We start from the raw sequence: 16,139 nt of genomic DNA on the forward strand, positions 1-16,139 counted from the left end.
GAGTGGGTTGCCATTTCCTTCTCCAGTGCATGAAAGTGAAACGTGAAAGTGAAGTCGCTCAGTCATGTCCGACTGCTAGTGACCCCATGGACTGCACCTACCAGGCTCCTCCATCCATGGGATTTTCCAGGCAAGAGTACTGGAGTGGGGGCATACCATTGATAAAATATTAAAAGGAGAAACAGTGCAGAAAAAGAAAAAAATGTTTTTGTTTGTAATATCAATAGCCAATACTGTGCCTCAATGGTAATGCTACTACTGCTACATCCAGCCACCTCCTCCTGGACCTGAGATCAGTAAAATTAGTAGAGGAAGGAATGAAGCATGACTCATCGGTGGACCATAAAAATATCCTTTAGGTCTTAACCATCTTTTCAGTGAGTCCTGCCTGGCCATTCTATTCAAAATTACATAGATATTTGCTATAGCCCCTTCCTGCTTCATTTTTTTCCTTATCATTCATCACTAACAAATTATATGTTTTACTTATTCAATTACCTTATTGTTAATACCTAACACCTATACTTCAGGTGACAAAGAGCTTTCCAGACTTTGCAGGGGGATGCAGTTTTTTCCTACTCATACCCAAAGGCTGCTCTTATTTCAGAGACAAGAGATAGCCAAAGAACTTACAAAAGAATATGTTCCTGCTCCCTAGAAGTATGCTTATCCCAGTTTACCAAAGAGATTGAAGGCTTAGCTTGATATCCTAAGCATGAACATTAATATACAGACTAGCTCATCATCTTTTTAAATCACAGGACTATATATTATATTAGATACTTCTGTTGGTCCCTGAATTTCAATATCTCAGCAACTCAAACAGCATTTTCCAATCGTTCCTTTGGTCTCTTTCCAAATTCAATTGTCCTGACAACATTCATCATTTTCTATAACCTGCCACCCTAAAGAAGCTTAGGACCTTATTTATTTCAGCTCTCTGATCTCAGATGCCAACCTTCTATATATTATTGCCAGTGGACTCCCTGGCATTCCAACCTAGAACCATAGACCAGATACATAGTCATCACCTTTCATATCTGTGCATCACATTTTTCTTTTCAAAGCATCTTCATTCTCAATATCTCACTAGACCATGTGAGATAGCTAGGATGAGCATAATGCCATCGTAATGACATTTTATGACCAAGAGTGTCTGCTCAGTCATCTAGTTGTGTCCAACTCTTTGCAGCTCCATGGACTATAGCCTGTCTGGCTCCTCTGCCCATGCAATTTTCCAGGCAAGAATACTGGAGTGGGTTGCCATTTCCTCCTCCAGGGGATCTTCCCAACCCAAGGATCAAACCCACATCTCAGGTGTCTCCTGCATTGGCAGGTGGATTCTTTACCATTAGCACCACCTGGGAAGCCCTACAACCAAGGGAACTGAGGCCTAATCTGCTCAATGCCCTACCTAGGAAAAGGCAAAGCTCCTGTCCGTGTTCTCACTGCCTTGTTATTTATCTCTGATGCCATGCCGGCATGTTTACCTTTTGGTTGCAACCACTCTTGCAAAGTCCATTAAGACTACTATTAAAGTTGTAATATGCTTACATTCCTGACTTCATTCAGTTAAAAGTTCTCAACATGACATAGTAGGGATAGGCTACCCACTCCAGTATTCTTTAGTTTCTCTTGTGGCTCAGCTGGCAAAGAATCCACCTGCAATGCAGGAGACCTGGGTTCAATCCCTGGGTTGAGAAGATCCCCTGGAGAAGGGAAAGGCTACCCACTCCAGTTATTCTGGCCTGGAGAATTCCATGGACTGTGTATAGTCCATGGGGTCACAAAAAGTCAGACACGACTGAGTGACTTTCACTTGACTTCACTTCAACATGACAGATTTTTTTGAGTTAAAGCTTTTCTCCAGTTCAAAAAATTTAGAGTATTTAAAGACGTGCTTCGAAAGCAACACAAAAATTTCTGGCCTTTCTCCTGGCCAGCCATGTTGCAGGGATATGAGTTAGAGTGCAACAGCTTACAATCACAACTGCACAGTATAGAAGATGTAGACTGGGAGAGGAGCAAAAGTGAGGGTAGAAATGGCAATGTGAGAAGAAAGAGACAGAGATTCCTAGTGACTTTGTTCTAAAGATATGGTCATTCCATCAAAAGTAGGCAATCTGAAGCAAGGTTACTAAGTCCAACTATGGAAAGATAAGTGGATGTGCTTATGGGTGAGAATGTCAGAAAGCTAAGCAAGGAATAATTACCAAATGAGAATATAGAAATATAGCATGATTTTGCATTATTCCTACAGCCACACTGGAGGGCTTAAGGATAATCTGATAACCAAAGACAAGGAAAGACAAGGTGTCACAGATTCAGAATGGGAGCTCTTTCCATCAGAGAACAAATTCTAAGGATAATATTTGCTACACAGGTTTGTTAATAATGTTGGAGAATATTTTAAAATTTCAAAAGTATTTAGTGAAATTAGTTCTAGGAAGTGTGTTCTAGCGTGTGGACACTGTAAGTATTAAAAGAAAAAGCAGTTCCACCATTAAATGTTGGAAATATGCTTTATGAATGCCTTAGGTTTGACTGATTCTCCTGGGAACTACTATATTTACTGCTTTATTTCTAGAATTCTTATGTTCTTTTGGAACCATGTGTAATTTTTTCAGATATATCATAGTAAATGGTCATGTGCCATGAGATTGAAAACTAGTTACAACTCTATATTAATCAACTTCTTTTACGATGCTGGGAAATATTTACCTGTGAGCATAGCTGACACAACTGAAGCAACTTAACAGCAGTAGCAGCAGCATAGATGTAGCTTAAGTAACAGCGTTGGACTGTGGTACATTCAGACTGAGAAATAGTATTCAGCACTTACAAGAAAGAAGCTGTCATACTATGAAAAGACATAAAGGAACCTTAAGTGCACACTACGAAGTGGAAGAAGTCAATTTAAAAAGGCTAAATACTGTAAGATTCCATCTATATGACACTTGGGGGAAAATCATAATTATAGATACAGTAAAAAGACAGGTGGTTGCCAGGAGTTAAGGTTGGTTGAAGGGGAAAATAGACAGAGCTCAAGGATTTTTTAGGGCAGTGAAAACACTCTGTATGGGTGAATAATAAACATATTTACTGTCTATGTGCTATGCATCAGTCACTGGATTAGCTTAATGTACAATATATTAAAACATACATCTTTATTCTGTTTAGCAAATTATCATAACAAAGTGCCCATCTAAAAATTTGTACTCAATTAGGGCACTGATTTTTAAAGCAATTACCCTTTAAAAAGTTGTACATGCAGCTGAGACTCTGCAGCTCAGAGGTTAGAGCATTGGTTTCATTAAAAAGTTATGCATGTACTTTTCTTGTGGTAACTCACAAGAAATTCACTGCCCAGGATTAGAGGAGAGTCTCATGCTGACTGATTGCATCCTATAGTAAGAAGAATACTTAAGAAGAATAATAAGAATAAGAATACTTAATAAGAATAATAAGAAGGTACTATTCATGCAATACTTAAAAGATAATTATTTAGCACTTCCTATGTCCCCAGACCTCTTTTAGGCACTTAAAGATAAAAAGATGAATAGATACTGGAGCTTACAATTTAGTGGAAGAGAAATATAAACAGTGAACCAAAATTAACTTTGATAAGAGAAATAATCAAAGGCACAGCTAGTAAAGCTAGTAAACTTTAAGCTTCAGGACACTTCTCTGAGATGAGCTTCCACCAAGGCCTAGGAAGAATCCTAAGACTATTCCCATGGTCATGTTTTTGTACAATTTATAAAAATATAAGATGTTTTAACCATAAATGTTTAAGATTTTTGTGTCTTTCCACTCTAGTTTCTCCATTATATTCCCCATATACAAAGTATCACTAGAATGACCAAAGGCATCTTGAAAATTTAGCAAAGGAATTACTGAGTCGGGAACACATTTAGTTTGAATTTAACAGACTTGACTTAAAAAGTTCAAAGTCACTTCTATCAAGAGTTAGGGTGTTAGATTTCTCGGTATAAAAATGGTTTCTAGGTACACTCCTACCATCCTCTGTGGCAGGGCCACAGTGGTATAAGCATGTCCTGTGATGCCTGGAACCAGAAGTGTGCAAAAGATGGAAGTAAAAAGGTCTGAATACATGATATCAGAACTAGTCTGTGGAAAAGACTTCCAATCATTAGACATGTAATATGTATTAAGTTTTAAGTTTTCATTAACACCTAGTCAAGATGAAAGTTCTTACTCTGTCAGGTTTGTACTTGAAAATGCAGCAAAGACAATTACAAATGGTCCATACTTTTTTCTTTTTTATAGGAATAAAATGAAATAGACATTATCCAAATCCTTGTGCTTAAACAGTACAACTCTGTTTAAGCAAATATAATAAATCATAAGCATGTCTCTAATAGCTCATACATGAAAAAATTAATATATTTTTCCCAAATTTGAAGATTTTAAAATGTCCTAAATTTTTACTAATATCAAATTATAAATAACTGATAAAACTGAAAGAAACTTTTCAAAATTATGAACAAAAAATCCAAAGTCTGACCAACCACACCAAAGAAAAGATGCTTCAACTCTGTTATAGAAATAATATTACAAATTTGGGGTCTTATTAAGAGTATTGTTGCTGAGGATTTAGCCAAAAAATAAGAGGGGAAGGTATTATAGAAGTGTGTGCGTGCTAAGTTGCTTCAGTTGTGTACGACTCTTTGTGACCCTATGGACTGTAGCTCGCCAGGCTCCTCTGTCCATGGGATTCTCCAGGCAAGAATACTGGAGTGGGTTGCCTTTCCTCCTCCAGGGGATCTTACTGACCCAGGGATCGAAGCCAAGTCTCCTGCAGCTCCTGCATTGCAGGCAGATTCTTTACTGCTGAGCCACTGGGGAAGGGTGATAGAAGTATGTTAAGTCACAATTAATTAAAATATCATGTACTATTTCACAATTCTGTGATATTTACAGTTACCTTCCACTTTCTAGTGTTTATAATTGATTATAGTACATCATTATACATCTTTATTCTACATATATACTCATTTTTTTTACCTAATGTCATATTGGTAATTTTATATTCTTTACATGAAAGAGAGGCTCCCAAACTACAAAATCTTTAGGTCATCGAAAACCTGGATCTGCTATAATACTTGCTTCTTCATCTAAATTTTCCTGTCTAGTAAGAAAGCAAAGACCAGTGCCCAGTGATGGAGTTCCCGCAGCTAAGGCTGGTGGAAGGAAGGAATGCAGAGACAATGAAGAAAAAAGGCACTGATATCTGAGCCTTAATTGAAATGGGGAAGTCAACCCAACTGTACCGCCAACACAAGAAAGTATTCACAAATGGATGTAGAAAGTTTTCAAAAATGGAGGTAGAAAGTATTCACAAATGGATGTAAAAACAAAGTTTCTGAGTCAGGGTTACCCGAGTAGCAGCAGTCAGTCAACTGAATAAGACGGAGGATGGTCTCTGGTTCATGTCCAGAGAAGCTGTTGCAACTCATTCTGATGTGGCAGAAGAAATAATGGCTAAGAAATAATGCTGGAAAAAATCATTCCAATATATATACTAAGTTCTTGAATGTCAATTTGCACAGTAGAAGTCAGTGGCCAAGAACAAAGAGCAAGAGGAAAGCAAAGTATGAACTGGTTAAGAGTATGTGAGTGTGTGTGTGTGTGTGTGTGTGTGTGTATATAAAGGAAAGCATGAACTGGTAACGAGTTGTGTGTTTGTGTGTGTGTATAAATACTAGACTTTGAATATCTAGGTTAAACTATGGAATCTATCACTCTAGCAATTAAAACTGTCTCAGAAAAGAGGAACTGTAAAAACTAACCTAGCTTGTTTCTTAAAATCTGAGAAAAACAGCACAATCTAATGGAAGTAAAAATTAAAGACGTGGTTGGCCCCAGAATTCCACTCCTAGGAATTTATCTTGGGAAAATAATCATATGTGGAAATAATCACATATATCAAAGTTGATATGTAAGAAATGTTATGGGAGGATTATTTATAAAGTGAAATACTGTAAATAAATGCAATGTAATGGGAAACTGGTAAGATAAAGTACCTATTATCACAATTATTACTAACTCATTAAAGATCATGCGGAAAAGAATATCACAATGGAAAATTATCAAAAAATATGTATAACATATTACTAAGTTAAAAAAGAGATACAAATCAGTATATGCAGTATACAATTTTGTAAACAAAAATATGCATATGCTTACATGGGAAAATTCTAGAAAGACATCCCCTAAAAAGCACACTGTGGTATGGCACTATTAGTGATTTGTTTTGTTGTTCTGTTTTTAATTTAGGCACGTTAATATTTTCTAAGTTTTTATGTTATTACATAATGTTATTATATTGTTATTAGAAAAAAGTCTTAAAAATAAGGGGAAAAGTCATGAAATAATTCTTGAAAATTTGAAAACAGATAACTCTAGCTCTTGACTACATGAAAAAAAAAAAAAAAACAGTGAGAGAGCCAAAAAGTTGGCTTAAATTCAATGTTCAGAAAACTAAGAACAGGGCATCTGGTCTCATCACTTCATGGCAAATAGATGGGGAAACAGTGGAAACAGTGGCTGACTTTATTTTGGGGGGCTCCAAAATCACTGCAGATGGTGACGGCAGCCATGAAGTTAAAAGACGCTTACTTCTTGGAAGAAAAGTTATGATCAACCTAGACAGCATATTAAAAAGCAGAGATATTACTTTGCCAACAAAGGTCCATCAAGTCAAAACTATGGTTTTTCCAGTAGTCATGTATGATGTGAGAGTTGGACTATAAAGAAAGCTGAGCGCTGTAGAACTGATGCTTTTGAACTGTGGTGTTGGAGAAGACTCTTGAGAGTCCCTTGGACTGCAAGGAGATCCAACCAGTCCATCCTAAAGGAGATGAGTCCTGAGTATTCATTGGAGGGACTGATGCTGAAGCTGAAACTCCAATACTTTGGCCACATGATGCAAAGAACGGACTCATCTGAAAAGACCCTGATGCCGGGAAAGATTGAAGGCAGGAGGAGAAGGGGACGACAGAGGATGAGATGGTTGTATGGCATCACCAACTCAATGGACATGAGTTTGAGTAAACTCCAGGAGTTGGTGATAGATAGGAATGTCTGGCACGCCACAGTCCATGGAGTCTCAAAGAATAGGATATGACTGAGTGACTGAACTGAACTGAACTTGACTATATGACTTCAAAGAATCTTGGTATAGTTAATTACTGAGGAACTTTTTTTCCTCAAACATCAGTTTTTATTTGTATTTCTAATAAATATAATTATTTGTAATTCATTTGGTTGGGGGGTCTTAATTTATAAAATTGAATCAAACAAAAATTAGATTAAATAACTATCTTTTGGTACAAGTCACAATGGCACCCCACTCCAGTACTCTTGCCTGGAAAATCTCATGGACAGAGGAAGGAGCCTGGTGGGCTGCAGTCCATGGGGCCGCGATGACTTGGACATGACTGAGTGACTTCACTTTCACTTTTCACTTTCATGCATTGGAGAAGGAAATGGCAACCCACTCCAGTGTTCTTGCCTGGAGAATCCCAGGGATGGGGAAGCCTGGTGGGCTGCTGTCTATGGGGTTTCACAGAGTTGGACACGACTGAAGTGACTTAGCAGCAGCAGCAGCATCCACTATAGTCAATAAATATCTCAAGTACATTTTCTATAACATGGTCTTAAATTTGCAACATAACCTTTATGGGTTTATAATAAAAAGGCTTCTTATTAAATCCACTGAAATCACAATATTAATAGATATTCCAAAATCACTGCACATGGTGACTGTAGCCATGAAATTAAAAGATGCTTACTCCTTGGAAGGAAAGTTATGACCAACCTAGATAGCATATTGAAAAGCAGAGACATTGCTTTACCAACAAAGGTCCGTCTAGTCATGGCTATGATTTTTCCAGTGGTCACGTATGGATGTAAGAGTTGGACTGTGAAGAAAGCTGAGCGCCAAAGAATTGATGCTTTTGAACTGTGGTGTTGGAGAAGACTCTTGAGAGTCCTTTGGACTGCAAGGCGATCCAACCAGTCCATTCTGAAAGAGATCAGCCCTGGGATTTCTTTGGAAGGAATGATGCTAAAGCTGAAACTCCAGTACTTTGGCCACCTCATGTGAAGAGTTGACTCATTGGAAAAGACTCTGATGCTGGGAGGGACTGGGGGCAGGAGAAGGGGGCAACAGAGAATGAGATGGCTAGATGGCATCACTGACTCAATGGACATGAGTCTGAGTGAACTCCAGGAGTTGGTGATGGACAGGGAGGCCTGGTGTGCTGCAATTCATGGGGTTGCAAAGAGTCGGACATGACTGAGCGACTGAACTGAACTGAATGTTTGCTAGTGTTTTGATTCTTTTGATATTTACCATAATTAATGCTAATACATTAACAGAAAGGAAATTACATCCACAGCCAAACATGTGGATATTCATATCCACACATTCAGAACACATATTGTTGTTGTTGTTCAATCACTGAGTTGTGTCCAATTCTTTGTGATCCCATAGACTGCAACATGCCAGGCTTTGCTGACATTCATATGTCCTAGCTGCTGCTGCTGCTAACAGTAAGTCACTTCAGTTGTGTCCAACTCTGTGCGACCCCATAGATGGCAGCCCACCAGGCTCCACTGTCCCTGGGATTCTCCAGGCAAGAATACTGGAGTGGGTTGCCATTTCCTTCTCCAGTGCATGAAAGTGAAAGTGAAGTCGCTCAGTCATGTCTGACTCCTAGCAACCCCATGGACTGCAGCCTACCGGGCTCCTCCATCCATGGGATTTTCCAGGCAAGAGCACTGGAGTGGGTTGCCATTGCCTTCTCCCTTATGTCCTAGAGCTTGGAGAAATTCATGTTCGTTGAGTCAGTGATGCTATTTAACCATCGCATCCTCTGCTGCCCCATTCTCATTTTGCCTTCCCTCTTTCCTAGCATCAGGGTCTTTTCCAATAAGTCAGTTCTTGGCATCAAGTGGCCAAAGTATTGGAGCTTCAGGTTCAGCATCAGTCCTTTCAGTGAATAGTCAGGGTTGATTTCCTTTAGGATTGACTGGTTGGATCTCCTTGCGGTCCAAGGGACTCTCAAGAGTCTTTTCCAGCACCATAGTTCAAAAACATCATTTCTTCAACATTCAGCCTTCTTTATGGTCTTACTCTCACAGCTGTACACGACTACTGGAAAAACATAGCTTTGACTAGATGGACCTTTGTCAGCAAAGTGATGTCTCTGCTTTTTAATATGCTGTCTATGTTTATCATAGCTTTTCTTCCATGGAGCAAGCATCCTTTAATTTCATGACTGCAGTCACTGTCCACAGTGATTTTGGAGCCCAAGAAAGTAAAATCTGTCACTGCTTCCACTTTTCCCCCTTTATTTGCCATAAAGTGATGGGACCAGATGCCACAATCTTACTTTTTTGAATGCTGAGTTCTAAGCCAGATTTTTTACTCTCCTCTTTCATTCTCATCAAGAGGTTCTTTAGTTCTTCTTCACTTTCTGCCATTAGGGTGGTGTCATCTGCATATCTGAGGTGTTGATATTTCTCCCAGCAATCCTGATTCCAGTTTGTGAGTTATCCAGCCCATCATTTCACATGACATACTTTGTACAGAAGTTAAATAAGTAGGCTGACAGTATATAGTCTTGTCATACTCCTTTCCCAGTTTTGAATGAGTCAGTTGTTCCATATCTGGTTCTGTTTCTTCTTAACCAGCATTCAGGTTTCTAAAGAGACAGGTAAGGTGGTCTGGTATTTTCATCTCTTTAAGAATTTTCCACAGTTTGTTGTGATCCACACAGTCAAAGGCTTTAGCATAATAAAGGAAGCAAATGTTTTCCAGGAATTCCTTCTTTTTTATGATCCAACTGATGTTGGCAATTTGACCTCAGTTCCTCTGCCTTTTCTTTTTTTTTTTAATTTTATTTTATTTTTAAACTTTACATAATTGTATTAGTTTTGCCAAATATCAAAATGAATCCGCCACAGGTATACATGTGTTCCCCATCCCGAACCCTCCTCCCTCCTCCCTCCCCATTCCATCCCTCTGGGTCGTCCCAGTGCACCAGCCCCAAGCATCCAGCATCGTGCATCAAACCTGGACTGGCAACTCATTTCATACATGATATTTTACATGTTTCAATGCCATTCTCCCAAATCTTCCCACCCTCTCCCTCTCTCACAGAGTCCATAAGACTGTTCTATACATCAGTGTCTCTTTTGCTGTCTCGTACACAGGGTTATTGTTACCATCTTTCTAAATTCCATATATATGCATTAGTATACTGTATTGGTATTTTTCTTTCTGGCTTACTTCACTCTGTATAATAGGCTCCAGTTTCATCCACCTCATTAGAACTGATTCAAATGTATTCTTTTTAATGGCTGAGTAATACTCCATTGTGTATATGTACCACTGCTTTCTTATCCATGCATCTGCTGATGGACATCTAGGTTGCTTCCATGTCCTGGCTATTATAAACAGTGCTGCGATGAACACTGGGGTACACGTGTCTCTTTCCCTTCTGGTTTCCTCAGTGTGTATGCCCAGCAGTGGGATTGCTGGATCATAAGGCATGTCTATTTCCAGTTTTTTAAGGAATCTCCACACTGTTCTCCATAGTGGCTGTACTAGTTTGCATTCCCAGCAACAGTGTAAGAGGGTTCCCTTTTCTCCACACCCTCTCCAGCATTTATTGCTTGTAGACTTTTGGATCGCAGCCATTCTGACTGGTGTGAAATGGTACCTCATAGTGGTTTTGATTTGCATTTCTCTGATAATGAGTGATGTTGAGCATCTTTTCATGTGTTTGTTAGCCATCTGTATGTCTTCTTTGGAGAAATGTGTATTTAGTTCTTTGGCCCATTTTTTGATTGGGTCATTGATTTTTCTGGAGTTGAGCTGTAGGAGTTGCTTGTATATTCTCGAGATTAGTTGTTTGTCAGTTGCTTCATTTGCTATTATCTTCTCCCATTCTAAAGGCTGTCTTTTCACCTTGCTAATAGTTTCCTTTGATGTGCAGAAGCTTTTAAGGTTAATTAGGTCCCATTTGTTTATTTTTGCTTTTATTTCCAATATTCTGGGAGGTGGGTCATAGAGGATCCTGCTGTGATGTATGTCAGAGAGTGTTTTGCCTATGTTCTCCTCTAGGAGTTTTATAGTTTCTGGTCTTACGTTTAGATCTTTAATCCATTTTGAGTTTATTTTTGTGTATGGTGTTAGAAAGTGTTCTAGTTTCATTCTTCTACAAGTGGTTGACCAGATTTCCCAGCACCACTTGTTAAAGAGATTGTCTTTAATCCATTGTATATTCTTGCCTCCTTTGTCAAAGATAAGGTGTCCATATGTGCGTGGATTTATCTCTGGGCTTTCTATTTTGTTCCATTGATCTATATTTCTGTCTTTGTGCCAGTACCATACTGTCTTGATAACTGTGGCTTTGTAGTAGAGCCTGAAGTCAGGTAGGTTGATTCCTCCAGTTCCATTCTTCTTTCTCAAGATCGCTTTGGCTATTCGAGGTTTTTTGTATTTCCATACAAATTGTGAAATTATTTGTTCTAGCTCTGTGAAGAATGCTGTTGGTAGCTTGATAGGGATTGCATTGAATCTATAGATTGCTTTGGGTAGTATACTCATTTTTACTATATTGATTCTTCCAATCCATGAACATGGTATATTTCTCCATCTGTTAGTGTCCTCTTTGATTTCTTTCACCAGTGTTTTATAGTTTTCTATATATAGGTCTTTAGTTTCTTTAGGTAGATATATTCCTAAGTATTTTATTCTTTCGTTGCAATGGTGAATGGAATTGTTTCCTTAATTTCTCTTTCTGTTTTCTCATTATTAGTGTATAGGAATGCAAGGGATTTCTGTGTGTTGATTTTATATCCTGCAACTTTACTATAGTCATTGATTAGTTCTAGTAATTTTCTGGTGGAGTCTTTAGGGTTTTCTATGTAGAGGATCATGTCATCTGCAAATAGTGAGAGCTTTACTTCTTCTTTTCCAATTTGGATTCCTTTTATTTCTTTTTCTGCTCTGATTGTTGTGGCCAAAACTTCCAAAACTATGTTGAATAGTAATGTTGAAAGTGGGCACCTCTGCCTTTTCTAAGTCCAGCTTGTACATCTGGAAGTTCTCAATTCATGTACTGCAAAAGCCTAATTTGAAGGATTTTGAGCATTACCTTGCTAGCATGTGAAATGAGTCCAACTGTATGGCAGTTTGAGCATTCTTTGGCATTGTTTTTCTTTGGGATTGGAATAAAAACTGACCTTTTCCAGTCCTGTAGCCACTGCTGAGTTTTCCAAATTTGCTGGCATATTGAGTGCAGCACTTTAATAGTATCATCTCTTAGGATTTGACGTAGTTCAGCTGGATATCCATCACCTCCACTAGCTTTGTTTGTAGTGATGCTTCCTAAGGCCCAGTTGACTTCACACTCTAAGATGTCTGGCTCTAGGTGAGTGATCACACCATCAATGGTTATCTGGGTTATTAAGACATTTTGTACATAGTTCTTCTGTGTATTCTTGGCACCTCTTCTTAGTCTCTTCTGCTTTTGGAGTACCCAGGTGGCTCAGTGTTAAAGAATCCACTTGCCAAGCAGGAGGTGTAGGTCAGGAAGATCCTCTGGAGAAGGAAACGGTGACGCCTTCCAGTACTCCTGCCTGGGAAATCCGATGGCCAGGGGAGCATGGGTCACAGAGTCTAATACAACCTAGTGACTAAACAACAACTGGCTCAAAGCTATGAACATGTTCATGAACACACCTAAATAATTATGTATATAAATTTGCATCAGAGAATGCTTTATATTCCTTAAAATGCTTAAACATTTAAATTATTTTCACTTAAAATTCTAAACCTTTAATTTTCAGAGAACTGAGTAGGAAATTAGAAAGTTATTATCTATTTGGAAACACTTCAATTCTGTCACCCAATTTTCTAGTTACATCTTTCACTACTTTATGCCTCTGATAATATCAGGCAATCTAAATTAACAGAATCTTAGGTACATCAAGAGCAATATCAAACCTTAGAATGCAAACATATCTCTTAAGCTTCTAAATTTGAAAATACCTTTTAAACTTGAAAATGATTTCCAATGTCTTTGCACTGAAGGACAAATTTAAAGCTATTTCACTGCTAGAAGAAGGAAAGAAGGCAGACACACTGAAAGAAATACAAAAAGAAAGAAGAATAAAGGCAAAAAAAGAGAAAGTCAGCAGAAAAAGGAGACAAAAGCAAAAAAAAACAAAAAACAAAAAACATGCTGCAAGTAACCAAGCAACCTGGATATCTGAGACCAGGCTTCCCTACAATTGCTATCACTGGTCATCAAGAGTTATGGGCAAAGAACGTTCAAGAACATTATCAGCATCTACATCTAAAAAGGAATGAATAGGAAGGTGCCTTATACTTTTTGACCAATTAAAAAAATTATTAATAGAATCTTTACAAAAAAGTGTGGTGTATTTAAAACCAGTAGATATAAGTATATGTCAATATATACAAACCCCATGGTAATCTGAAATCAAAAAACTAGAATAGATACACAAAAACTAAAAGGGAGCACAAGCATACTACTAAGACAATCATCAAATCACAAGGAAAAAAAAAACAAAAAGAAGAAATGGAAAGAAAAGAACTATAGTAACTGGAAAACAAGTAATATAATGACACTAGATACATACTTTTCACTAGCTACTTTAAATGTCAATGTAATATGTGTTGGCAAGGATGTAGAGAAACTGGAACCTTACTACACTGTTGTTGAAATGTACATTGAAAAAAAAAAAGAGAAAATGTACATTGAAGCAGTCACTATGAAAAACAGTATGGAGGTGCCTCAAAAGCTAAAAACAGAACTATCATATGTACAGCAATTCCACCAGAGTATATATCTGGAAAAAAATTAAAACTATGATTTGAAAAGATATATGCATTACAATGTTCAGAGCAGCACTATTTACAAAAGCCAAGTCATGGAAACAATCCTAGTGTCCATTTACAGATGAATGGATTAAGACATGGTGTACACATTGATACACACATATACACAATGGCTGGGGCAAACTCCAGGAGATGATGAGGGGCAGGGAGGCCCAGCATGCTGCAGTCCATGGGGTTGCAGAGTCGGACACAACTGGGCAACTGAACAACAACAACATATATGATGAAGTGTTACTCAGCTATAAAAAAGAGTGAAGTTCTGTCCTTTGCAGCAACATGGATGGACCTAAAGAATACTATGCTTAATGAACTAAGTCAGACAGAGAAAGACAAAAACTGTATGATTATCATTTATATGAGGAATCCAAAATTAGTAGAAATGAATGTATATGCAAGACAGAAACAGACTCACAGATACAAAAAATAAACTGCTGCTGCTACTGCTGCTAAGTTGCTTCAGTCGTGTCCCACTCTGTGCGACCCCATAGATGGAAGCCCACCAGGCTCCCCCATCCCTGGGATTCTCCAGGCAAGAGTACTGGAGTAGGTTGCCATTTCCTTCTCCAACGCATGAAAGTGAAAAGTGAAAGAGAAGTCGCTCAGTCGTATCCAACTCTTAGCGACCCCATGGACTACAGCCTACCAGGCTCCTCCATTCATGGGATTTTCCAGGCAAGAGTACTGGAGTGGGGTGCCATTGCCTTCTCCAAAAAGTAAACTACTGGTTACCAAAGGGGAGAAGGAAGGAGGGAGGGGTAAATTAGAGTTATGGGGTTAAGAGATAAACAAACTACTATGTATAAAACAGAAAAAGAAAAAGATATATTGTATAGCACAGAGAGTTATAGCCATTAGCTGGTAATGACATTTAAATAAGTATAATCTATAAAAATACTGAATCCCAATGTAATATACTTGCATCTAGTATAATATTGTAAATCACCTATACTTCAACAACAAAAAAAGTCTGATGTATAATTTTTGTCGCCATTTCTTTGTTGGGTTTGGTGTATTACTTATATCAAAGCTCTCAATACTATTATGTGCAACAGTTCCTGCAGCAGATCAAGAGACAATCAGAAAAAATCTGTTTCAGATAAGCTACCTAATATGAAATAATTTATAATTACCTGAATGATTATAACAACCTAACTCAAAATTCTTCAGGTGATTCAATAGACTAATGAATGCAGTACAATAAATTAATCCAGCTGGGAAAAAAAAAAAACAAAAAAAAACAACACAGAAACAAAGTACATGTGACCTAATTTAGAAAATTAAAAAACAGGGAAAATGAAAGTGAAGTCACTCAGTTGTGTCCGACTCTTTGTGACCCATGGACTGTAGTCAGCCAGGCTCCTCTGTCCATGGGATTTCCCAGGCAAGAATACTGGACTGGGTTGCCATTTCCTTCTCCAGGGGATCTTCCTGACTCAGGGATCAAACCCCGGTCTCCTGCATTACAGTCAGACTCTTTACTGTCTGAGCCAACAGGGAAGAAAGGAATAAAATGATCTCAGCCATTCTGGATGTAAAATAAAGATTGATGTGGGCTACATACAGCACATATGCCTAATGATACAAAAAGTACATCCTGAGCTATCTAGACAAATTTGCTTATTTCTGAGAACCCCAAAATCATCACTATTCTGAAAATAGCCCTGAGGTAAAAATCACATCCCATTTATTGGCATGCAAATGTGTACATCAGGCTTGAAAAGGGTAATATTTCTTGGTCAAATGAAATCTCTTCAAAATAGAATGAAAGAAGTTAGGCTTAGAAGTGCCTTCTAAATAGAAGTACATGCAGAAGGGAAACATGATACAGTTGTTTATGAGAAACAAAATAGACATTTGAGAATCAGTGTTAGATTTTTTATATCTGGAGTTTCTGAAACAAGATAAACTAGATAAATACAATATAGTTGTGTCTATGAGAGATGTCACAATCATTCATCATATTTTCCTATTAACAAAATGTGATTAGATTTTTTAAATAACAATGAAATAAAGCTTGTTTTAATAAAGATAGGGATGAGAAGGATCAAAGAGCTTGCTTCAGACTTACACGTAAGTCTGAGAAATGACCATGGAACTACATAGGCAATACTCTCCTGAATCTGCCTGTACAATAAGGTGGTAGATGAACCAATGCCATCTCATGTTAAAGGCAGAC

At 37.9% G+C, this 16,139-nt stretch overlaps 1 protein-coding gene across 10 annotated transcripts in view; it reads right to left on the minus strand.

Annotated features, from left to right (window-relative positions):
- LOC129652658 (disks large 1 tumor suppressor protein-like) overlaps window positions 1–16,139 on the minus strand; it is a 690,295-nt gene that overhangs the window by 295,291 nt on the left and 378,865 nt on the right. Inside the window, exon 4 of one of the 10 annotated variants that reach the window (XM_055581518.1) lies at window positions 3,276–4,862. The exons of the other annotated variants lie outside the window; for them this stretch is intronic. Within the exon in view, the coding sequence (XP_055437493.1) occupies window positions 4,674–4,862 (189 nt within the window). The 3' untranslated portion in view covers window positions 3,276–4,673. Of the gene's footprint in view, window positions 1–3,275; window positions 4,863–16,139 lie in introns of those variants that run through there. 10 annotated transcript variants of the gene reach the window in all.

The sequence above is a fragment of the Bubalus kerabau genome, chromosome 5, assembly GCF_029407905.1.
Source record: "Bubalus kerabau isolate K-KA32 ecotype Philippines breed swamp buffalo chromosome 5, PCC_UOA_SB_1v2, whole genome shotgun sequence".
Lineage (NCBI taxonomy): Eukaryota > Metazoa > Chordata > Mammalia > Artiodactyla > Bovidae > Bubalus > Bubalus kerabau.